We start from the raw sequence: 23202 nt of genomic DNA, 5'->3' as shown, positions 1-23202 counted from the left end.
AATGGGACAATAACGTACGCACTTAAGAAGAAACCTGTTCTAACTCTTCCAGGCAGCTCCCGGGATTCGCCGCGGTATTAATTGTTTCATTGTAAAATGCGTAAGATTGAGGTAACAGTTTTAAAACAAATAACCGGAGGCGCCTGGCAGCGCGGATCCCTGGCACGCCGCGGCGCTGGATGGGGCAGACGTGTTCCCAGCAGTTCGGGCGCGCTCGGCGGCAGCTTCAGAGGGCTGAATTCACTATGAACAAATCAAAATCTGTAGGGCTTTTTATGTTTTTTCTTTCCCCTGGGGTGCTGGGAGGGGGAATGAGCCACATGAATCTGTACTTGCTGTAGCTGCAGATCTAAGAGCTCGTTTTCCAGCAGGAGTAAAACCTGAGCTATTGGATCCACCTCAGGACTCGGAATGGATTTATTTTCCAGCAAGCACACGGGGACCATTTGTTACTCTCCTCCTTCCAGCCCCTGTTCCCCGCTTCAATTAGCAAAAGATTAATTTGGGGCGAGGGGGGGAAGTTACTGTTTCAGCCAAATATTTGCGACTTCATGCAAAGCAGCCAGTAGCTGAGGCTTTGGTGGAGTCTAGAGCCTGATCTCTTGTTCATCCAAGTCCTGCAGGAAATGAGAACCAGAAGCTGCAGGTACGATGGCGCGTGTGCCGAGCGCTGCGTTTCTGGAGCGCCTGGAACACGGAGGCCTCTGAAACCCTGCGCTCCTCCTCAAAATGGCTGCCAGATGTGTTGGCTCGACTGAATTCCCCCGAGCCCGACACCAGAAATGCCGAGGTTATTACCAGTTTGGTTCTTGCTGCGGTTGTTCCATCAGTCCCGCGGGCCGGAGCGTGACGCCGGCCTGGCCGCGGTACCTGCGCGCGGTTTCTACCGGGGAAGGGCTTGCCGGGACTCTGTTTAAACAAAGGAAGCGTGTTTGTTTTTACAGCTCCAGCTCGGGAGCCTGGGCTGGGATCCTGAGCCATTTCCCTGTGCTAGGAGCAAGATTTTTCGAGGAAGACGGCCTCTCCCTTTGCCACAAAGCACAGCTATTGCGGGCCAACAAATTTCATCTGACCCTGTCTGGCTTGTCAGTGCTGGAGACTTGTTCATGCTCAACATGGATTTGGTTTGATGTTTGACTGTAGATGCAACAGACAGTATAGAGACTCCTAAAGGAACCACAGCTCCTTGCTGGTGTGGCCACACTGCTGCTCGATCCCTTGTAACCCAGTCAGTCCCAGCTGGATCCCTTGTGCCCTGTTTGCTGGTTAGCGGGACATGGACCTTCCAGGTCCTGGGTTGATGCATCCGGGGGGTGCTCAGCACAGATCAGGCTTGCAACACAGCCGTCTCTAACATCAGCAGGCAAAGTTTTAAAAGCACAGTTTAAAGCTACACTGCGTGGTAACTAGCTGTTTATCTGACAGCATGTTCACTTTTCCCGCAACAGTCAGCAGTTTGCTGAAATAACAAATCTTCATAATAAAGAGGTGGTGGAAAGTACTTGAGATAGTAGTAGGATCTGTAAGGAAAGTGTATCATCTAACATATGCTGCTCTGCCTTTAACCGAGGAAAAGTGTTTCTCAAAATAGTCCTCCTTACTCCTTCATCTAATTTGATTTGGTTTATTTCTAGCAGCAAAATGAGAATGTCATTTTGATGTGATACAGCTTTTATAGTAAGTGCAGATCCATGTGAGTAGGATGTATCTTTTGCTTCATAGCCAAGGCAAGCTGGGTATGGTGACACATCTAAGAGTATTTGGGTTGTCTTGAGATAGAAAGTGGTTTCCACCATTAGGGTTGGAGTACATGAGAAGCAGCAGGAAGGCTCCATGGCAGCTGGTTCGGTTGGACTCGCTCTGCAAATTCAAGGGGTGGAAATGCATAGATATGCGAGTGTGCTTGCTGCATGGGAGTCTGTGTAGTCTAACATGGAGTAATTGAGTTCTTTAAGGAGGTGTTGGTGTTAGGAGGGAGGTCTATGTGTTGCGCACAAGTGAATCCCCCATTTATCTTTGCTATTTGATTCTAAGACTGTCTTCTGAAACGGTGGAGCGCGCTGCATGGTGGAGTTGAGGTGGGTGTCGTGGAACAGAACCTGTCTAGAGACGTCTTACTAAGTGGACGTATGGGGGACCGAAACCACGGAGCATCACCGTAAAGAAAAGGAGGAACTTCTGGGAGCGGAACCCGCAGAGCTGCCCTGCCCTGGGCTGCGCGTGTGTGGGCAGAGGCGTTCCAGAAATAACAGTAAAGCGTTGCTTTGTGTTTCTGTTGCAGCAACCCTCCGCTCAGCGAGGAGATGCTGCCTCCGGGGGAGTGGATGTGTCACCGCTGCACCGTACGCCGCAAGGTAAAACCTCTCGAATAGAATGATCCCTGCCCTTCCGACTGCCCCTTTGAAACCTGTGGTTTATACCTTCCTCTCCCCATAGCATACACATGTATTCCACCGGAGCTGCTCTTTGTGGTCACCGTTGCAAAGGGCTTGTTAGGAACAGGCTTAAAGAAAACTCAGGGGTCTCAATGAGACCCTCCTGGTGTTTTTAACCTAGGAGGCAAAACAGAGGTGCCCACTGTGTTCAGGTAAAGCTGCGCCTTTTAAAACTGTTTTCCTCGCCCCCACTTGTGGGAAGCAGGAAGAGCTGAGGCACAGAGGGACGGGAAGGGCTGAGCGGGCGAAACGGGACTCACGTTAACGCAGCTTTGGCATCGGGGCTGCGATTCTGGTTAATGTGTGTTTCTTAGAAGTGTGACTTCACAGCAGTTGCACATCAGCAGAGGGTGAAATCACAGTGAGTTATGATTTCCTGGGCTGTTGAACAGGATGGGGAGGAGATGATTGGGCAAGATTGTGCCTTCTTTTACTTTTTCCCCTGATGCTCTTTCTCCAGGAAGCTGTCTTGCACAATGTAAACATCTTATTGCTGTGACTACGTAAGACCGCATAGCAGAGGGCTTAGAAACTGCACCAAACTATCTAGCAACTGTGTTCCCTTGAAGTGACACCCAAAACAGATTGGAAGAAAACTGTTACGCTCAGCCTTTTGTTCCTGAAGCGATTGCCTTGTTATGTTTCCAGGGTACTGTTCAGCCATCTGCCAACAGTAAAAATGAAGGTCGCAAATTTAAGAAATAAAATTTTGAGGTTAAAAAGAGGTTAAAAAATCCTCAACTTTTCTGTGTTAAAAATGGCCTGACAACACTTTGCTCCTTTCACAGACCATTTTAGTGGGTTGGCTGGTTCATCCGTACTGGTGATGCTGGCAGGGACTGGGTCTTGTGGTGATCCCAGTGTATTGTTTCCTCTACTGCAGTTCTCCCTGCTCACCTTACTTGAGATTCCTGTGGTCAAGAGATAGCAGAGTGGTGTTTGTATATTGTGCCTCTGTTCTCGAGCTGACCTTCTTGTTCCGTAACGGGTTCGGATGCGCTGCCAGGCTTAATAGACTGCATCGACAATGAACGGTCTGCATGGAATTTCTCAGTGTTGGCAGAGAGTTGGCTGATTCTTCAAGTATTTAGGACTAGATGCTGGGAAATGTTGTCCTGATCTGGACTCAAATACGGCTATCCTGAAAGGAGAGAGAGACATGCTAATTTTCCTCCCCCCGCGTGGTTCCCTTCAGCTGTTTTGTCATCTGTACATTGCAATCAATTCTTTTTCGCTAGGTTAAAGCTTTAATGACTTCACCGGGGAAGTTGTAGTAAGTGGCTCAAGCCTTTTCAGATGCTCTTTGTCTTCGATTGCATATTTGTCGAGGTTGATGTGCTTTGTTTGTGGCCTCCATGATAAGCCTGCCTATTCATGTCGTGCAGAAGCGAGAACAGAAGAAAGAGCTGGGGCAGGTAAATGGATTGGTGGACAAATCTGGGAAAAGGACCACCTCCCCCACCAGTGACGCAGACCTGTTGGACAGGTCTAGCAGCAGCATCAGGGCTAATGCGCATGCCAGGATCTTGGAAAGGAGAGCGAGCCGGCCTGGCACTCCCACATCCAATGCCAGCACCGAGACCCCCAACTCAGAGCAGAATGATGTCGATGAGGACATAATTGACGTGGATGATGACTCTGCCATTGCAGAAATGGACTGTGGGCAGCCCCAGCTGAAGCGACCCTTTGAGCTTCTTATTGCTGCTGCCATGGAAAGGAACCCAACGCAGTTCCAGTTGCCGAATGAACTGACCTGCACCACAGCACTTCCAGGTGAGCGGTGGCTCCTCTCGCGTTGGTGAAGACGACCGCGGTTACGTCCTCCTGCCATCTGGCCTCTTTTCCCTCTTGACTTGGGGTGGTTGTGGATCCGGTGATGCTGGGTGGTGAACACGGTGTACAGACGCACCCCTGAGCTGTGGGGCCGCTGCTGCTACGCACCACATCTCCATCAGCGCTTGTAAAAGATGCTTTATTTACTGTCGTCACCTCAGTCTAGATCATGGATCTGAAGAAAAAAATTTCCAGTTGTCAAAATACTTGTTTCTGGTTTATGATGTGATGATCTAGGAACAAAGTAATGACTTAATGTATAGGATGTCACCGCAATGATTAAGTATTAAATATACCTGCTTTTAAAGCCAGCCTCTTGTCACTTAAGGCTGGATTTAGAGGTTGATAAGGGTTCGTAAAGCAGCTCTCTCTGCCTTTTCTGTTTGCCTCTGCCTTATGTATCTACCAGAAGGCAAATCTCTGCTATGTGGGTAACCCAAAGCCTTTTAAAATTTACTTTCAGGTACTAGTAAGAGGAGGAGAAAGGAAGAAACCACAGGAAAGAATGTCAAGAAAGCACAACACGAGTTAGACCACAATGGTTTGGTTCCCTTGCCCGTGAAAGTCTGCTTCACATGCAACAGGTACGTGACTCTGCCAGGGAAGCTGTTTGGTGTAGCTGAATCCTTCACAGGGGCAAAGTTCTTACTGAAAACAAGTAGTTCCCATTCTCCTTCATTACTTGCTTACAATCCTCTAAACAAAGGGGGGAATAATCATATTTTTTTACAGCCCTGCATGGCTGTAAAAGGTTTTAAAATGTAGCCTGAAGAGAGTGAGCCGTCTCATCTTCAGTGTTTTTTCTACTAAGAAAAATTCTACAGTGGTGGTCGTTTAGAAAAGTGGCATCTGTTTATGGTTTGTGAAGGAAGTATGCAAGGAGGTGACCTTTAGGAAATAGAAATATAAGCCTGAGGCAAATAGGAATATTGTGCTGAAATAGTAAATCTGAAAACCAGTACAAAATACTGCTGCTCTTTATAAATGCTTAAAAAATGCACAAATCCCAGTTCAAGATGTCGGTGAAAATGGAAAGCTTTATTTCGGGAACCCAGTCAGTGGGTTTCCGTAAGTGAGCTGGGGATCAGGTGGAGAACAACTGATGACGTTGTCATACACAGAGTGAAGACTTCTTTAAAGCTCGGGGAATCAGATTTAGTAGCTTTCTGGAGTTTGAGACTTGTTCTGTGAACGTCTTGTCGAAGCAAATATCCCAACTTCACACATGATTCATCTGAGGAAAATCGTAATAACCTAAATCTGAGATTCCCTTTCGATCTCTGAATTCTGCTCTAAACGAAACCACTCAGAACTAACGCACAAGGTCAACTTGAAAAGTTGCTTATGCGAATCTGATGGGTGCTTACAGCTTTACGGCAACGGCCTCTTGTGCACCGGGAAACCCTCGTGTGCCAGGGCAAGTCCTTTTGCCTTGAGTGGGTCTTGCAGAAGGACCCTATAGATCAAGTTACAAATCTGAAGCCTAATTTTAGATGCAGGGGAATTGGTGGGGAAAGATAAGCCCAAGTGGTTGGCTGAGTTTGTCTGTGTGTTTGGTTTATATTCTATACTCTGTATGGGAAGTAAGATATGGCTCTCTCTTTGCAGGAGCTGCAGAGTGGCACCTCTAATTCAGTGTGATTATTGCCCGCTCCTGTTCCACATGGATTGTCTGGAGCCACCGCTTACTGCCATGCCTCTGGGTAGATGGATGTGCCCAAATCACATAGAACACGTGGTGGTAAGCAGGACTATGATAGCAGTATGGAGCTGGAGTGGAACCTGGCAGGTCCATTAAAGGACAAAGTACAACAAATGTAAAACAGCTTCTGAGCTCTTATTGCTCCCTGTATCGCTTGTAAAGCTCCTGCTGCAAGCAACGCACTCTCCAAAGGAATATGATGCTGCTATCTGCAATAAAATATAAAGATGGGGGAACTCCTTCCTGTAACTGAAGCTGACAGCTCAGATTGTGGCTCACTGACAGCTTGTCTAGTTTTCGGACTGGACTCCTTAAGATCTAGATGAGCTTCCAGGACTGTGATACAAAGCAGCACAGTGCTACAAATAGGGGAAGTAATTCTTTGCATGCGTAACCCAAAAAACTTTCATTCCAAGAGGGAGTTTTCATTTTGTGGAAAAGGAGTGTACTTGAGACTTAAATACTCAGGAAACAGGGGGCTGAAACAAAAGGCTTGTGCCCAGACAAACTGCTTCTGAGAGCATTGATGCTGCTTAGTCGGCCTCTAAATGCTTTTGTATTCATCTCCAGCAATGTGCCCCTTAACAGAAATGGTTTGTGCTGCAGGAAACAAATAGTCTAAAGCTGAGCTGATGCTGTACTGCCAGTGCTACGAGACGTTAGGAAAGTCTTAGGGTACATTAGAGTGACCCGCAGATCCCTAACTCCTGTGGCATTATCTGATCACCCAGCTGAACCAGAAGAACTTGACCTTGAGTAATCGGTGCCGAGTATTTGACCGGTTCCAGGACACCATATCTCAGCACGTTGTCAAAGTGGATTTCTTAAACCGAATCCATAAGAAACATCCTCCGAATCGCAGAGTTCTTCAATCAGTAAAGAGAAAAGGTTTGAAGGTATGTGTGAACGAGTAGCTGGTGGTGAAAATCCCCACGTACGTGTTCTAGTTTGGAAGGGAAACCAGCACGGCCTGCAGGGAGAGCTGCTTGGGGCAGGAGGAAGAGGGTGAGGTCTGAAGGAATGTGTTGGTGAGAGGCCTGGGAGTCAGCAGTTACTCTTCACTACGCATAGGATTTATGAAACTTTTTCTGCCAACCGTAAGGCTCAGCTATTACAAGATTTAAATCTAGCACAAGCTTAGGAAGTACAACACAAAACCTTCTGAAGGTGGCCCTACAGTCAGCACTGGGGCTGCTGCATGTTGTGTGTTAAACCCCAAAGAGTATTTGCTGCCAGAATGCCTGAAAAATGCCACATGGGTTTCCTTTCTTACTTGCCCTTTTTTGCATGACTTCTTTTATGCTGTAGCCACTGCGTTCTGCTGAAGTCACGCCTGACCTAAGGGAATAAAACCTATTAATTTCAGTGTAGCTGCATCAATTCAAGCTACTCAGCCCTTGAAACTTCTAATGTATTGTCTGCAGGGCTCCTTTGGGTCAGAAAGCAGCAAACACGGAGCACAGTGCTGGTTAGGCACTTTGTTTAACTAGTCATTCTTGAGTAATTGTTCTCATGTGTGATCTTCTTTCTCTACAATGTAGGTTCCTGATGCTATAAAGTCCCAATATCGGCTTCCACCCCCGTTACTTGCGCCTGCAGCAATTAGAGATGGCGAGCTGATCTGTAACGGGATCCCCGAGGAACCCTTGCAGAAGCACCTTCTGAACACTGAGCACTTAGCCAGCCAGACGGAACAACAGGAGGTAAATGAAGTCAAATGCTTGGACTCTGTGTCTGTAGTTGCTTTGGTACAAAGATCCTCTTCCATTTCAGCCGTGATCAGAGCAGTTGTCTAGGAAACCAGTCTCAAAATCATGTCTGAAGGTGATAACTTGTTTTGTTTCTGACCCTCTTGCCCATTAAAAAAACCTTCATTTTGGCTTTCCAGGTGAAATGTAAAACTCCTCATTTCACCACTTCCCTGAAGTGTCAAATAGTTTTCTGCCCTTAAGAGTGGAGTCGAGGGCTTTCTGTCTATATGTTGTTTTTACTTTCTGGCTGAGGGGAAATACTTTCCACTTTGATTATGTAAGGCTGCTCTCGGACACACTTGTTTGTACGTTAACGTCACATTTCTGCGCTGCTTTTTATTGCCGGTTGAACTGGACTTTTAAACCAAGGTCAAATGAGTGTTTAAATCTTGTATGAAACTTCTTGGCGCATTCAACAATGCGAAAACGTGTTGGTTTGCAGTCAGTGGCGCAGTTGTGTCCTTCGGTTAGCTCAGGGGGAATTCTTCTGTGTGGCAGGTGCTCATTCACCACGGAGCTTCAAACTATGAGTAAATCTTTTGGTCTTGCTCTACCTCACGTAAAAAGAAAGGTGTTCACCAGCCCAGCTTTGGCAGGTGACTCCCAATAGCATGGGTAGATCAGTATTTCTTTGCAGCAGTAAGCTGGAGGATAGAAGCCCATATTAGTGCAAGGTGCATTTGTAACAAGCCAAAGAATTGCAGCACTTAATCGAAGAGGGAAGAGTTTGGGGTTGGGGAAGTGCATCTGCTGCCTTCTCCCTCCTTTAATCACAGCTCCTCCGTGTACCGTCCCCACCATGGAGATAAACAATACCTAATTTCAGTTGCGCTTTTGTACCTATAGACAAATTCTCTCCTGATTCTAGATGAGCATCAGAGCGGGTGCTGTAGCTCCCGGCTGCGTCAGAGCAGTCGGCAGCACTGCGAGGCAGCTGAATTTCTCGTGAACGACGCAGTAGCTGTTGAGGTCTGGAGCGTGGTTTGCCTGTGCAGCTAACCTGTGACTTTTTTCTTCTTTCCAGTGGCTCTGTAGTGTTGTTGCGCTCCAGTGCAGCATATTGAAACATTTATCTGCTAAGCAGATGACTTCGCTTTGGGACTCTGAACAAACAGAGAAGGCTGATATTAAGCCTGTTATTGTGGCAGACGGCTCACTCGCCAACCCTTACCAGGCAGCTGACAAGGCACCCACACCTTCCCTCTATTCCATGTCATCCTGCACCTCAGGGATCACCACCCAGAATTCCTTGAGCTCCTCGCAATCCCAGCAGACTTTGTCACAGGAAGATGTCAACTGCAGCTCGTGTATAGATAAGTCCAAGAAGGTGTCTTCTTGCGGGACTTCGAATGGGCCGACAGCCTCTGACATTAAAGTGAACGGTCCTCATTTCTATGGCGTTTCGTCCGAACCTTCAGCACAGTTGACTGACTCCCAGAGGCTGATCGGATCTGGTAACACAATACCTGTTTTGTCCCATCGTCAAACGTGGCCTCGGCCCCTCACGCCCCCAGCCACTTGCGGACTTCTGAATCACACCATCGGAACCATCGTCAAAACGGAGAACGTAGCAGGGCCCGTTTCTTGTGCACAAAGGGGTTCTGCGCCGGTCACGAGTATGCCAACGTCCATATCGAGCTCCTGTGCCAGCCTGGAGACCACCAGCACTTTGCAAAGGAAGAACGCGCAGACGCAGATCGGGCCGCCGCTGTCGGTGGAGCTGCGCTCCATGGGCTCCCCTCTGACGGCCACTAGAGCTGTCACCCCTCCGCAGGCCGCAGCCGACGGCATCTCTGCTGTCGGGTCCACAAACAGATTCTGTTCACCAGCACCACCTTCAGGTATGTGCCAAACGACTGGTCTGGGCCCCCCTGGGGCTGAGAAGGTGTTAAAGCTAAATGTTAATTTGAACCTCAAGGCTCTAGCGCGATGCCCGCGTTTAACTGGGAACTGGGCTTTCTGTGGAGAGCCGGAGATGTTTCTCAACTCTCCTCTGTCTTGGGACCCTTCATGGGAGCCATGGGATGTTTTATTTCTGCTACACTTGAGATGGGAATTCTGTCCTGAGGAAAGCAAGATAGATCAGTTTAATTCTGGAAAGCAACAGCAGTTTTAAATCCATTGGCTGCTGTTTCAACAACTGGCTGCTCCAATTCTGCTTTAAAACTACCAGTTTGTTTTAAAGCGCTGGTTTGAGCGCAGAGTAGAACTTCTCAGGAGAGCAGCTGTGTGGCACCTGTGATCTCTGTGCACGGTGACTGCCCTGGCGATGGTTTGTCCCCTAGTCCAGACCAGTTTGAAGCCTCGAGCTGCACAGCCCTGATGTCAGAGCAGTGTGGCCCTGGGGACCTGTGCTGCGTTCAGTATCTGCTGGTCCGAGATCACAGGGTAGTTATGGACTTGGATAAGCCATTTCTGTCCTGAGTTGTACCCAAAAACCTTGCTGTTCAAGTGTATATACCCATTCTTCCGTATAGAAACATCAAATCAGAGGTGTTGATAGATGTTGAAGTCAGAGTGACTGCCCATAACTCAGATTTAGCTAGAATAAGCTTTCACTTGAAGCGTTCTCCTCCTCTTCCCTGCCCCAGCTCAGCACCCAAATTAGCAAACCCTTTGTGCAGGGAGGGTGACAGCTCCTGTCTGTCACTCCTCCCACAGCTGAGCAGCTCGGATCTGGTGATTGCAAGCAACAGAGGCAACGTCTTTACTATTCTGTTTAAAATTCCTTATTGAGTAACTCCTAAGCTTTACCTCGCATCAGTTACTTAGTATGTTAAACAATTGCTTTTGGTGCAAAGCTTGCATTCTACAAAATGCAGCTTAACACATCTTTTTGATGCAGTGTCTCTTGGGAAAGGTGTAAATATTCAGATTTTCCATCTAACACAATGCATATATATATTTATAACAAATCTTAAATTATGGTGTGCACGTTTTTTTGCTGAGTACAAAACCGCAAATAATTCATGAATTTTTTTTTTCCATAAATTTCGGCCTTGTAGTAGCTCTACTTCTAGGCAAACCAACCCAAGAAGATCTGGTATCAACAATGCGTTAAAGGGATTTTGTTTCCTGGCATGTGCCATTGCCTCTTTCAGCTGCACGGTCACTGCCAAAGCAGTGGGATTTTATTTTGTAAATAATAAAATCTGCTTCTGACTGGCACATCCCTACTAGACAGTGAAGTACAGCCCAGACTTCTAATAGAGTCACAGAATGGTTTGGGTTGGAAGGGGCCTTCAAAGCTCCCCCAGTGCCACCCCTGCCATGAGCAGGGACATCTTCACCAGCTCAGGTTGCTCAGAGCCCCGTCCAGCCTGGCCTGGGGTGTCCCAGGGATGGTTCATCCACCACCTCTCTGTGCAACTTGGGCCAAGCTCTCACCACCCTTGATAAGCGTGCAGAAATAAAAATGTGCCAGTTGTACTTTTTATGCATGTTCAGACCTAGACAAGCTACTTGCCAAGTGTCTCTAGGTTTAGCAAGCTCTCCAAGCCCCTGGGGACTTGATGCTCATCCTCCCAGTCTCTGGTTTATGATGCCACAGTCTGTCATTGCTGCTGCTTCAAACAGGGAGTAGGAGTTTAAATGTGTAGGTGTAGAATTCCTCCATGGCCAGAGATGAGAAGCAGAGCTCTGGTGGAGACACACAGAGGTCCTTCTGCGAGCAAAAGAAAGCTCGTGGCCTCTAATTCAGGCCCTTTACAAAGCACAACTGTGAGCAAAATAAGCTGTTCTGAGCAGCTTGGAAGCAAAGAGCAGCCTGAGGGCTGGGTGCATATCTCACGAACATCACGGTGACATATCTTCTCTGCACCATCTTTCTCTGTAGATGGTAAGGTCAGCCCCAACACCTTGTCCATAGGAAGCGCTTTACCCTCATCGCTCACTTCAAACTCTGCAGCTACGTTGGACCTCAGCAGTTCCCTGAAAGCGTTTATGGATGGCGGTGAGTATTCAGTTCATTATCAGTCTCTACCAGCCCTGTGTGTTTGCTTCCCTGGAGCATTCCCTCTCTGCTTAAGGAAAGGTTCTAGAGATAAAGAAGGGTTGCAGTCAGGTGAGGGTGCGGTTGGATATACATTAAATATGCCCTTAAATATGTCACATGCTTCCTTGCTTGTAGTGTTGCCAAGGCAGCAAGGCCAGTGAAATGTTTCTGCCTGCAGCTTTTCTAGGGAAGGATCACAAAGCCGCTGCCCGGGCGGCTTTCCAGGTGGAATTCACATGCAGAAACCTGCAGCCCTGCCCTGTTGTGGTGGCAGCTGCAACCCCAGGCTGCTCCCGACGGGTGCAAAGTCCAGCAGCGATAGATTGTGTAGGCAAGCGGTCACCGGGGTGGTGATGCTCTGGTGGGTCAGTTGGTTTCCCAATTTATTTCTGCTTCTGTCAGTCTTTTCCTAGACTGGCCCGTTGGTTTGGGGTTTTTTTTGTTGCATTTGGCAAGAAATGCCGAACCTTAGCGGAATGACTTCGGGAGGAGGAGATTGCGGAACAGCCGTCGTCAGTAGCGTAATGAGGCCGTTGCCAGAGACTCCTCCATGGGAAGAACAGCCTTTCTGGCATTGCAACCCTCTTTTCTTGGGTGAACCCTGACTGCTCAGCCGGCCCAGACGACCTCCCCGCTATCGGGAAAGGCAGTTGAAGCTCTGCTGCTTCTGTTTGATGTTTTAACTGCTGTCCATGTGCAGAAAGCTCTTGAAAGAAGTTACCCAGCCTGCTTGCTGTCAGAAAGCAGACTTCTTTTAGGCTTCACAAATATAAATACTTCAAAGCTATCAGCAACAGATCTGCTTTAAAGTTCATTGATAATATTGTCTGAGTTGCCCCGTTTGGTTTAATTGACCCTGTGTGACTCAAGAAGGAGCCTGTAGCGGCTTCCAAGGTGGTTACCGGGTAATCGAGCTTCACAAGAAGGTCCCAACCCACCGCCCAAAGGGGCACGATGTCCATCTCTGCAGACCTGTTGATTCTGAGCCAAAACAGATGATTTTCAACTTAGCGGTCGCTGGTTCCCTAAACTTCGGCTTGCTGCCTGAGTTGTAGCTCTGGCCACTGCTGGCGTTCTCCTCGCACGCACGCTGCTTGCAGGAGATGATGTGAAGTAATGGACCCCCCATCTGTGTGAGATTCTGGATGTTGCAAAATTTGTCACGTCTTTGCTGTTGAAGCAAATGGCAAGTTTGAGAGCGGGACGGTTAAATCCACTGCAACTCAGACCGCACCTTTTCCATGAATAACTTAATTAATTGCTTTTTGTTTATTAACAGAGATTGAGATAAACATGCTGGATGAGCAGCTGATCAAGTTTCTGGCCTTGCAGAGAATACATCAGCTCTTTCCTTCCAAAGCTCAGTCTCTAGCGAGCAGCGGTGGTTCCCATCAGCAATCTCCTGTGGGAAACCACATCGAAGGTAAGAGCAGCCTTAGAATAGTTGGTTTGTAGCTGTTTGACCCTCCCTTGCCTTTTTTTTTCTCCTCACCTTTGGGATGGGCAAGAGAAATAGATGAATTCCTGCTCTGTCTTTCTGGAGAATTTGCTTATGAGACAAGCACACGAACAGGAGGAACCGGGGCACAGAATAGATGTGTGGCATTGTGGCATTGTCACTGCCCGTTCAGAATAATGTCACTGTCCAGCTGAATCACTAACTGCAACTAATACCAATAATGGGGAAAAACTTGTCCTTCTGTTGCAAATCTCCAGACTTCCGAGTCCAGCTTGCCGTGTTTATGGTCACTGGTATCACACGCTAACTAACATCCGAAGCAGCAGGAGGAACGTGAAGCCATGTTCCTCCACATGCAGCCCATTTAATCTGCTTTCAAGCACTAGCTGGACAGCCCTGTTGTGAGAGCAGTTGTCTGCTCCCCCTCTGGTAGGCCTGGGGGTAAATATCCAAGATAAGATCTTTGCAAGTCTGTTAGCAGTCAGGAGCCACCTTCTGAAACTGCTCAGCTTGCTGCTGTAGCATCACAGCATTCCCTAAATGCTTTGTGGGTCTTCTCTGAACGCGGCTGCAGGACACAGCACTGGGCTGAGCTGCTCTGGCAATTCTGCAGCAGTCTGTCAGAAGGCAGATTGATTCTGTCTTAATCCATTGCCCTTTTTGGACAGGAATGATGGATCCAGCGCCGTAGGGACCAGTAAATTGTCCTGTCCTGGGGGCTGGGTTGGTCCTTGGACAACTCCTGTGTTTTCCCTGCAGCTTTGCTAGAAGTGAAATCACAGCTGTTAAGTTGGTGACATTCACCAGCACCAATATTTTTTTTAAGTAGCACTTTGACAGCAAGACTCACCTCTTTGATTACCCAAAGTGGAAGGGATTAAGAAAGAAGCTGGAGGCTTGTGTTTTCCTCAGGGTGGCTCCATTGTGCACACGCCGTATTAGCGTTCCCCCAATTGCATGGCTTGTGTGGGTTGCTGGAGAGAGCAATTTTCTCTGATGAGTGGCAAAACGATGTTTAATGCACAAACATTTCTAGAGGGTTGGGAATTGGAGTTTAGGCCAAAGCTGACTGCATCTTCCTTGGCATCTGTGCTTTCTGGAGAGCCTGGCGCTGGGGACACTGGCGTCAAGCCGCCTTCCAAGCTGATAACATTGTTCCAGTAATTTCTTTTTTATCTTGCAGCGCAAAGAAAGGAAGTGCAAGCCCGGGCGGTGTTCTATCCTCTGATGGGCTTAGGGGGTGCAGTCAATATGTGCTATCGAACCCTCTACATTGGGACAGGTGAGCAGCTTTTTCCTGCCCTGACCTTTCAGAAATCAGGGTGGTTCTCCCTGACCCTCCTGAAGTGTTTGCCAAGTGGGTGTTGAAGAAAACAAGACCCATTGTGGCCACTTGTGCTGGGATTCTTTGCTACCAAGAAACCTGGAAATTCCTCATCCGCTTGAATTTTGGTGGGGTTGCACCTTTGTAACCTGACTGGTGTGAGAATCAGCAGACTGGATTTCCTGGAGATTAATGCCTGACTGAGGGAGAGAAGAGTTACTGTTTGTTCGCAGGTTTCATTTCTTTCTGCTTAGATTCTCCGGGTGCCCTGGGCAGACCAGTAACTGCGAAATGCTCTTCAACCTTTATGGAGCTGCTCGCCTTCCCTTCCCCCACCGAAACTTTGTTGTTCGGTGGCTTATCGCAGCATTATTCATGCAGTCCTGGGAGCACGGACAAAGGCAGTTGCTCCCCTGTTGTTTTGCTAATTGAAGTTTAATTCTGTCTGTTGTTCTCTGCTGCCTGACAGATCTTTTTTTCTGAAATGAACTGAGCCTGTTTTGTCCTCCCCGTTGACAGGAGCTGATATGGATGTGTGCCTTACAAGCTACGGTCACTGTAACTATGTGTCTGGCAAACACGCCTGCATATTCTACGATGAGGTGAGTGCCTGAGTGGGGTTTTTTTAATTATTTTTGTTATTTGGCATGCACGGCGGTGGGAGCTGGAGATGCAGGCAGCAGGTTGTCTTTGTGCCGTGCTCCTTTGTGGACTACAAAGTAAGAGCCGGGGCTGTGAATGGTTTCACTCCAGTGAAGGCTGCGTCAGCGTTTTCTGTCAAACCCCTTTCTGAAGCGCAGAGCTCTGCCAGCGTGATCTCTCTGAGCAAACTGCCTGGGGACAAAGACTGACCACAAGCAAGCTCTGTCACTGCTGGTGGCTAGGGACAAAACAAAATCATAATAGAAATGGCTCAATACTTTTTGATCCAGCTGCGTTGTTAATAAAAGCTAAACTTGACGTGTCTACATCAAGCCTCAGCTGGAACAAAACAGGGAACTGCTCCAAGTCTCTTGCTTTCAGGTGTGGTGGTGGTGCAGATTGTTCGTGCCCATCTGCGCTACTCTGTGTAAATTATTTATTTAACTGAAATGTCAGTTAAGCTCTCAGCATAAACACAGCTCTACAGTTGCTTCTTAACTACAGTCCAGAGATTAGTTTGTTCTTGAAGCAAACAGACCGTGGGTCTGCCAATAAGAGCACTGCTGGAGATGTCCCTTAGCATGGAAACAGTCTTTGAAGCAAGATAGAGTCTTTTATATCACCATTTGTCAACCGGCTACTGAGCAGGATCCAGGATTAACCCACAGCCGGCTTCAGCCATTCCTCCAGTGCACTACAGGCTACGGAACACACTCAGTAACAGGATCCGGACCTTAAATCTGTGTTGAAGCATCTCCTCACGGTGGTCAGTCCTAAATGGGGTTCTAGGCACTGAACTTCATCCATACTCCAGCAGGACTCCTGTGTTTGTGTCACTCTGCGGGGACAGTTCCCCCTCCTGAGCTCTGTCTGCTGTTTGTGGCCATTGGCAGCTCATGCTTGGCCTTGGTCTCCGCAGTCAAGCAGGTTACTTGCAAATTTACTCCCCTGTGCGTGGGGAGGTTTTGTACCTTGATTAAAGCTCTCTAGTCCCTGGGGGAACAAGGTCTTCAGCCCTCAGATCATTCCCCTGAGCTCACCTGAAATCTCCGCTCTGTCAGCCTCCTCCGCGCAGCTCAGCTGAGCGCGACGCTGCGGGTGTAACGCTGTGCGTCACGGTGACGTCCCCGGCATTTCAGTGAGGGGCCTGTAAATCCCAGACCGTCTCTTACCTCGCGGCTGCTGCAGCACGCTGCCAGCCCTCCTGCCATCTTGGCTTCCCAAAGCACAGCTCTTTCCTGCTAGGCACAGGGCTTGGGCTAAGTCTAGTGTGTCTTTGTGAGAATCGGCTTGAATCCCCATTTCCAAAAGATCTGTTGGTCCAAGTGCAGTAGGTAGAACCCGTTCCAGATGTGCTTGGGCCCTCTGTCCCTGCCAGGAGCACCGTGGGAAGCAGCTCTTGCTGGAAAGGCAGCTGCTGTGTGAGCGTGAGCCGTGCACAGGGGCCAGGTTGGTGGTCTCTGAAGCTGGAGGGTGTTTTAGCTGCTCTTATTTAACCATCAACAGCTGTAATTTGTTTCCATGCTCTGAATGAGTGGATGGGCAGAAGCCTTCCTGACCTGATGTCTCAATTCCCTCCTCTTCCCTTTTTTTTATTTTTCTTTTTTTCAGAATACGAAACATTACGAGCTGTTGAACTACAGTGAGCATGGGACGACGGTGGACAACGTTCTGTATTCGTGTGACTTCTCGGAGAAGATGACGCCCACTCCTCCCAGCAGTATTGTTGCCAAAGTGCAGAGCGTGATAAGTGAGTGTTGAGACAGCACCAGCCCCACATTAACACTGTGGGGAGCAATCGGAAGGGGACGGGAACGGGTGCAAATCAACTCCTTGTTGGTGCCCCTTGTTCTGCAGTGGTTGCTGCACCTCTTGCAAAAGAGGAGCCTCTCTGCGGCCTCAGCCTGGGTTACAGCCCAGACCTTCCTCTGCGGCCCTGGGGAGCGTTAACCCCGCTCCTGCTCTGGTGCTGCAGTTACCCAGGCTCCAGTGCTGTCTGACAGCAGCTCCAGCTGATGAAATCCAGTTCAGAGCTGGACTGAGGGGCTTCCTCACGTGTGTCCTCCCTCCCAGGCTGCACGTAAGCGATCTGGGCTGTGCTATAGGCACCCCATCCCCGCATGGCTTATTCCTGCTCTCTCCACGTGTAAATGCCTCTACAGCTCCATGGAGATTCCTGTTTCCCTTTTATCAGGGGCTGAAGGATCTCACCCCTGAGGCACCTCAGGACTCGATGAAAACAAGCTGCCACTGCCCTGCTCAAATCTTACAGGTTGCTTTGTTTTGTTTTTCTAGAACGACATAAAAGCAGAAAACAGGAAGAGGAGCCGCACGAAGAAGCCGCTGTGATGAACTCGCAGGCGCAAGGGCAGCATCAGAAACCCTGTAACTGCAAAGCCAGCAGCTCCAGCCTCATCGGGGGCAGCGGGGCCGGCTGGGAGGGGACAGCCCTGCTCCACCATGGCAGTTACATCAAGCTGGGCTGCCTGCAGTTTGTTTTTAGCATCACTGAATTTGCGACCAAACAGCCCAAGGGGGACACTGCCTTAGTACAAGACATGGACTTGGAGGAGAAGCTTTCTCTGAAACCCCACCAGGTGCCCGTGCTGCGGTCCAACTCCGTTCCTTAGGAATTTTAGGAAGAGAGCTCTGGAGTTAAGGAAACAAACGCCCTCAGACTCTTGCAATGCAAAAATGTACAAACCGAGGTGGGATCTTTTTCTATGTCGGCCCAGAGACTGTTCTCACGCCGTTTGCATGAAATGAAGAACGTTTAACTTTTTTTAATTTTTCTTTTTTGCTCAAGTTTTAGGGGCATTTGCACATATATTTGTACTATACATTTCATTTTAAAAGGAAAAAAAACTGCAGTGAGAGCAGGACGTGTCAGAGCGAGGGGTGACCGCTGTCTGACTCCAGGACTCTCTCTGACAGATAGTTCCCATGCAGTTGTAAAATAATCAGAAACTTGTTCTATTTTGTGCCAGTGACAATAGTTTTATATTAAAAGAGAAATACAGTTTTCATACAGCAAATCTATACAATATCATTGTTTTATTTAATGTAAAGAAGCACTCTTCTTCCCACAGTTATTTTTCCCATCCCTCCCTGCTATGGTTGCACTACAAGTAGCTACTGTGTATTATGGGCAGTGAGAAATGAGTTCTTTTCCTGGTGTCCATCCTATTTTTATTTCAAATAAGGAAAAGTGTTGGATTCTGTGTAAATACATCAGTGATGGCATTTTTCAATGTTTTAAAGCTGTGTACAGTGCTACATGTGGTATGACGTTCCTCAAATTGTCTATTGTAGCAGATCGTTTGTCGTAACCTGTCTGTCTCTTTTGTTTATATGCCACCTCCCCGCAGCAGAACAGCTAGTTCCACTGTACATAGTAATTGTAACGTTTTAGACTTTACAGAAACTTTCCTGTATTCTGTATATAAAAAAAAAATACTTCACATTCTGTTTTCTTGACTGTCTTGTCTTAACTCTTGTCACCACAACCTGGGGCTGTGGGAGGATGTTGGTGGCCCAGGATGGGGACTGAGAGGTCACAGAACCTTGGAATAGTTTGGGTTGGAAGGGAACTTTGAAAAAGGAAAGAATTCTTCCCGGAATGGGCTGTTGGGCATTGGAACAGGCTGCCCAGGGCAGTGCTGGAGTCACCATCCCTGGAGGGGTTTAGAAGGCGTTCAGATGTTCTCAGGGACATGGGTTAGTGCTAAGAGTCTGAAATGAGTCTAAGGTTGAATACTCCAGCAGTGAGCAGGGACATCTTCAACTGCATTCAACTGGCCTTGAATGGTTCCAGGGATGGAGCATCTGCCACCTCTCCGGGCAGGAGCAGTGGGGTGTGGGGGCAGCCCGCACCCCTCGCCCTCTCCCCTAGAACACCGTTCCGTGCACCAGCCACCTCCCGGTGCTTGCAGCGCTTTGCAGTTCGGAGGCTGCGCTGACCCACACTTCGTCCCCTCCCCGTCCCTCCGCCCTCTGCTCCGACCGGGGGCAGCGAACTCATTCCTTCCGCAAACAAAAGGCTTTTGCAAACCGCCGCCGATAACCCCGCGCTCCGGTTGCGAAAGGAGCGGGCGCGGCCCCTTGTCCCCGTCCTGCCTCCCGCCCCGGGGAGGCGGGGGCCGGGGCGGGGCGGGGCCGGGGCGGGTGTCGGTGCGGGATGGGGTGGGCGCTGCTGGCGGTCGGGCTGCTGCTGTGCGTTTACACGCTGCTCCGCCACGGGCTGCGCCGCGTCCCGCCGCCCCGCGCCCCCCCCGCGCTGCGCGGCCGCACCGCCATCGTCACCGGTGAGCGCCGGGCACCGCGCGGAACGGCCCCGGTACCGGTAGCGGTAGCGGCCCCGGTGCGGCCCGGCCCCGCGCTCACCGCCGCGCTCTGCTCCGCTCCGCAGGGGGAAGCGGCGGCATCGGCGCGGCCACGGCGCTGGAGCTGGCCCGCGGGGGGGCCCGCGTGGTGCTGGCGGCCCGGAGCGCCCTGCGCGGGGAGGCGGCCGCCCGCCGCATCCGCACGGTGAGCGCCGCGGCACCGGCACCCCCGGTACAGCCCTGGGGGACACCCCGGCACTGCTGTGGGCACCCTCAGGACACCCCGCTGCAGCCCAGGGGCACCCAGAGACGTGGGAGGGACATCCCACGATGTCACGTGGGCACCCAAAGCACCCCCAGGGCACTGGCCAGGACACCCCCACGGGACACCCCTTAGGCATCACATAGGCATATCCAGGACACCCCCATGAGCGTCTCTGGGCACCCCAGGGGAACCCCATGGTACATCGCCAGGTTCCCCCCAAGAGACCTCCAGGGCACCCCCAGCCACACCTGACACAGCGCAGCCCAGGGCACCCTGCAGCCCCCTCACGCTGGGCCAGATCCAGTTGCCAGAGCCCCCCAGCCAGATCCAGCCCCCAGCCCAGGGAGGGTGCCCCCCAGATTCCCCCGGCCCTGCCCCAGGCTGCACTGTGCCCACAGGAGACGGGGAACGCGGAGGTGCGGTTCATGCAGCTGGACCTGGCCAGCCTGCGCTCCGTACGAGCCTTCGCCAGCGCCTTCCTGCGCCAGGAGCCCCACCTGCACCTGCTCATCAACAACGCGGGTGAGTGCTGGGACCCCCACCATCCCCCTGCACCCCCGGGGCACCCCCGTGGGCTGCCATCGCCTCTTTTGCAGGGGTGAGCGCCGGGGGCACGACCGAGGATGGGTTCAGCCTGTGCTTCCAGGTGAACCACCTGGGCCATTTCCTGCTGACGCAGCTGCTGCTGCCGCGGCTGCAGGACAGCGCGCCCAGCCGCGTGGTCATCGTGGCCTCCCAGGCCCACTGCGCCGGCCGCCTGCGCCCCGACAGCCTGGGCCGCCCGCCCCCCGGGCTGCTGTCGACCTTCCAGGACTACTGCGACAGCAAACTGGCCAACGTGCTGCACGCCCGCGAGCTGGCCACGCGCCTGCAGGGCACCCGCGTGACGTGCTACGCCGTGCACCCAGGTAGGGACGCGGAGCTGGGGACGGCGGGACGGGGTGGGCTCGCTGTCAGCATTTGCGTGGGGTGTTCTTTGCGGAGAGCACCCCGTCGCGCGGACAATCCTCGCCCGGAGCAGCTCTGCGCGCAGGGCTCATCACACAGTGCGCTTTTGGCGTGGCGCAACCTTCGCACGGGGAATTCCTGCACACGGAGCAGCCCCTTGCACGGGACATCCCTTTGTGTAGTGCAACCTTTGCACAATGAGCTTTTTGCAAAGCACGCCCTTTGCGTGAAATAGCCCTTTGCAAAGTGTGACGCTTTGCGCAGTGCCCCGTGCATGGTGTGTCCCTTTGCAGGAGTGTCCCTTTGCACGGTGTCCCTTTGCATGGTGTCCCTTTGCAGGGGTGTCCCTTTGCACGGTGTCTCTGTGCATGGTGTCCCTTTGTGCAGTGCCCCTGTGCACGGTGTGTCCCTTTGCAGGAGTGTCCCTTTGCGCGGTGACCCTGTGCATGGTGTCCCTTTGCGCAGTGTCTCTGTGCATGGCATGTCCCTTTGCAGAAGCGTCCCTTTGCGCAGTGTTTCTGTGCACGGTGTGTCCCTTTGTGCGGTGACCCTGTGCATGGTGTCCCTTTGCAGGAGTGTCCCTTTGCACAGCGCCCCCGTGCACGGTGTGTCCCTTTGCAGGGGTGTCCCTTTGCGCAGTGCCCCTGTGCATGGTGTGTCCCTTTGCGCGGTGTCCCTTTGCATGGTGTCCCTTTGCAGGGGTGTCCCTTTGCGTGGTGCCCCTGTGCATGGTGTGTCCCTTTGTGCGGTGTCCCTTTGCAGGAGTGTCCCTTTGCAGGGGTGTCCCTTTGCATGGTGTCCCTTTGCAGGAGTGTCCCTTTGCATGGTGTCCCTTTGCAGGAGTGTCCCTTTGCATGGTGTCCCTTTGCAGGGGTGTCCCTTTGCGCAGCGCCCCCGTGCACGGTGTGTCCCTTTGCAGGAGTGTCCCTTTGCACAGCACCCCCATGCACGGTGTGTCCCTTCGCACAAACCCTCTGTTTGCACAGCGCACCTTTGCACAGCGCTCACATTTTCACACGTAGCACCGTTCACCCCCACACCACCACCCTCGCAAGGCCACACCTGGCGCAGGAACAACCCCCAGCAGCGCCCCTCGTGCCAAAACCACCCCCGCGCGCCCACTCCCGCGTCCCCTGGCAGAGCAACCAGCTCCCGCGCGGGTCCCTTCCCCACCGGGCGCCACCGGGCTCCCTCCCTCCCCAGGGTTCGTCAACACCGGTCTGTTCCGCCACGCGCCGCCGTGGCTGAAGCCGCTTCTCCTGCCGCTGGTCTGGCTCTTCTTCCGCGACGCGGCCGAGGGCGCCGAGACGCCGCTGCACTGCGCGGCGCAGCCCGGCCTCGAGCGCTTCAGCGGCCGCTACTTCGCCGACTGCCGCCCGCGGGAGCCGTGGCCGCCGGCCCGCGACGACCGGCTGGCCCGGGCGCTCTGGGAGGCCAGCGAGAGGATGGCGGGGCTGGGGGGGCGCGGGGGGAGCCCCTCGGCAGCCCCCCGAGATTTGGGGCAATAAGTGATGGTGGTGGAAGGGAGGAGGTTGGAGCACTCAGGTTCAAGCTGCAGTCAAGTCAAGCTGCATTCAGCCACTGGTGTAAACTGTATTTTGGATAGTTTTAAATATATTCAGGGCTAGCAAACAGATTTTTAAAGCTTGCTGTTATCTAGGTTGAGGAACCCATGGAAATGGAACATCACAAAAGGCATAGAAATGTCCAGTTTCTTCACACTACATAAGCAAATAAAAAGATCTAGATGCTAAAATAAACATTTCCTCTCGAACAGTTGAAGGCTGTTTAGCTTTGGATAAAATACAGTTTATGTAACACTTCTGAGAACAGATTCTTGCGTAGACTATCATAGGAATAAAGTTATAATATCAACCTGTAATATTTTCTTTAGAAAGGATAACAAACTTCTTAGGCAAATCAATTCACAGATAAAAAAGTTAAAGGGCTCATCATAGAGAGAGACCAAATGGAAATCGATTGCAATGGAGCACAGGGTGAGATACCGATGAGGACGGGAGGTGAGGGGTCCCTGCTCCGGCACGGGGACTGGACTGATGATCTGAGCTCCCTTCCAATCCCACACATACTGTGATACTGCGGGGTATTGTTTCTTAATGTTTAAGGCAGTTGCCGGATTCTAAATAAATTCTTGTTATTTACAAGATCGAGTCAGAATTTATTACAGTATGTAAGAGAATGGTCCAGTTCACCATCCGTGGGACTTTGGAGTTTGATTTGTCACATGCGGATTTACGTTTGTGTGATTCTGCAGGGCCCGTGCGAACGGTGCCGAGCGGGGGCAGCGTGTCCGTGTTTGGGGGCGCTCGGCGTCCTGCAGCGCCGCGGGGGTCCCGGTGCAGCGGGTGCGCGTGTTGCGCGGCGTGCCCTGCACACGCGTGTGCACAGCAATGCAGCGCGGCCCCTGCGGCAGAGCTGCTCTGCCTTGCACGCCCCTGCACACGCTGGGGCGCACGAGCGCGCCGCGCCTTGCACACGCACGCAGACACCCACATGTGCTGCGGTG

At 51.1% G+C, this 23202-nt stretch overlaps 2 protein-coding genes across 3 annotated transcripts in view; both read left to right on the top strand.

The window, feature by feature from the left end:
- Positions 1-18617, top strand: part of PHF12 (PHD finger protein 12) — a 30759-nt gene extending 12142 nt beyond the window's left edge. Inside the window, exons 3-15 of the mRNA XM_082068892.1 lie at positions 2282-2354; positions 3821-4208; positions 4732-4852; positions 5877-6009; positions 6702-6866; positions 7512-7673; positions 8746-9562; positions 11557-11673; positions 12995-13138; positions 14358-14456; positions 15018-15100; positions 16752-16890; positions 17436-18617. Of these exons, the coding sequence (XP_081925018.1) occupies positions 2282-2354; positions 3821-4208; positions 4732-4852; positions 5877-6009; positions 6702-6866; positions 7512-7673; positions 8746-9562; positions 11557-11673; positions 12995-13138; positions 14358-14456; positions 15018-15100; positions 16752-16890; positions 17436-17770 (2776 nt within the window). The 3' untranslated portion in view covers positions 17771-18617. The remainder of the gene's footprint in view (positions 1-2281; positions 2355-3820; positions 4209-4731; positions 4853-5876; positions 6010-6701; positions 6867-7511; positions 7674-8745; positions 9563-11556; positions 11674-12994; positions 13139-14357; positions 14457-15017; positions 15101-16751; positions 16891-17435) is intronic.
- Positions 18618-19279: 662 nt separating this feature from the next.
- DHRS13 (dehydrogenase/reductase 13) lies at positions 19280-22697 on the top strand. Of its 2 annotated transcripts, none has more exons than XM_082068601.1 (5): positions 19280-19444; positions 19549-19694; positions 20126-20249; positions 20324-20635; positions 21879-22697. In XM_082068601.1, exons 1-5 carry the CDS (start codon positions 19318-19320, stop codon positions 22181-22183), a joined length of 1014 nt encoding a protein of 337 aa, XP_081924727.1. In that variant the 5' UTR covers positions 19280-19317; the 3' UTR covers positions 22184-22697. The 2 variants fall into 2 exon arrangements, with proteins under 2 accessions (XP_081924727.1, XP_081924728.1); XM_082068602.1 differs by having other exon boundaries at positions 19282-19444; positions 19549-19667.
- The last annotated feature ends 505 nt before the right edge of the window (positions 22698-23202 follow it).

The sequence above is a fragment of the Streptopelia decaocto genome (assembly GCF_964273445.1).
Source record: "Streptopelia decaocto genome assembly, chromosome: 18".
In the NCBI taxonomy this organism is placed as follows: domain Eukaryota; kingdom Metazoa; phylum Chordata; class Aves; order Columbiformes; family Columbidae; genus Streptopelia; species Streptopelia decaocto.
The sequence above is the reverse complement of the archived record's forward strand: the minus strand, read 5'-3'. Positions and strand labels throughout refer to the sequence as shown.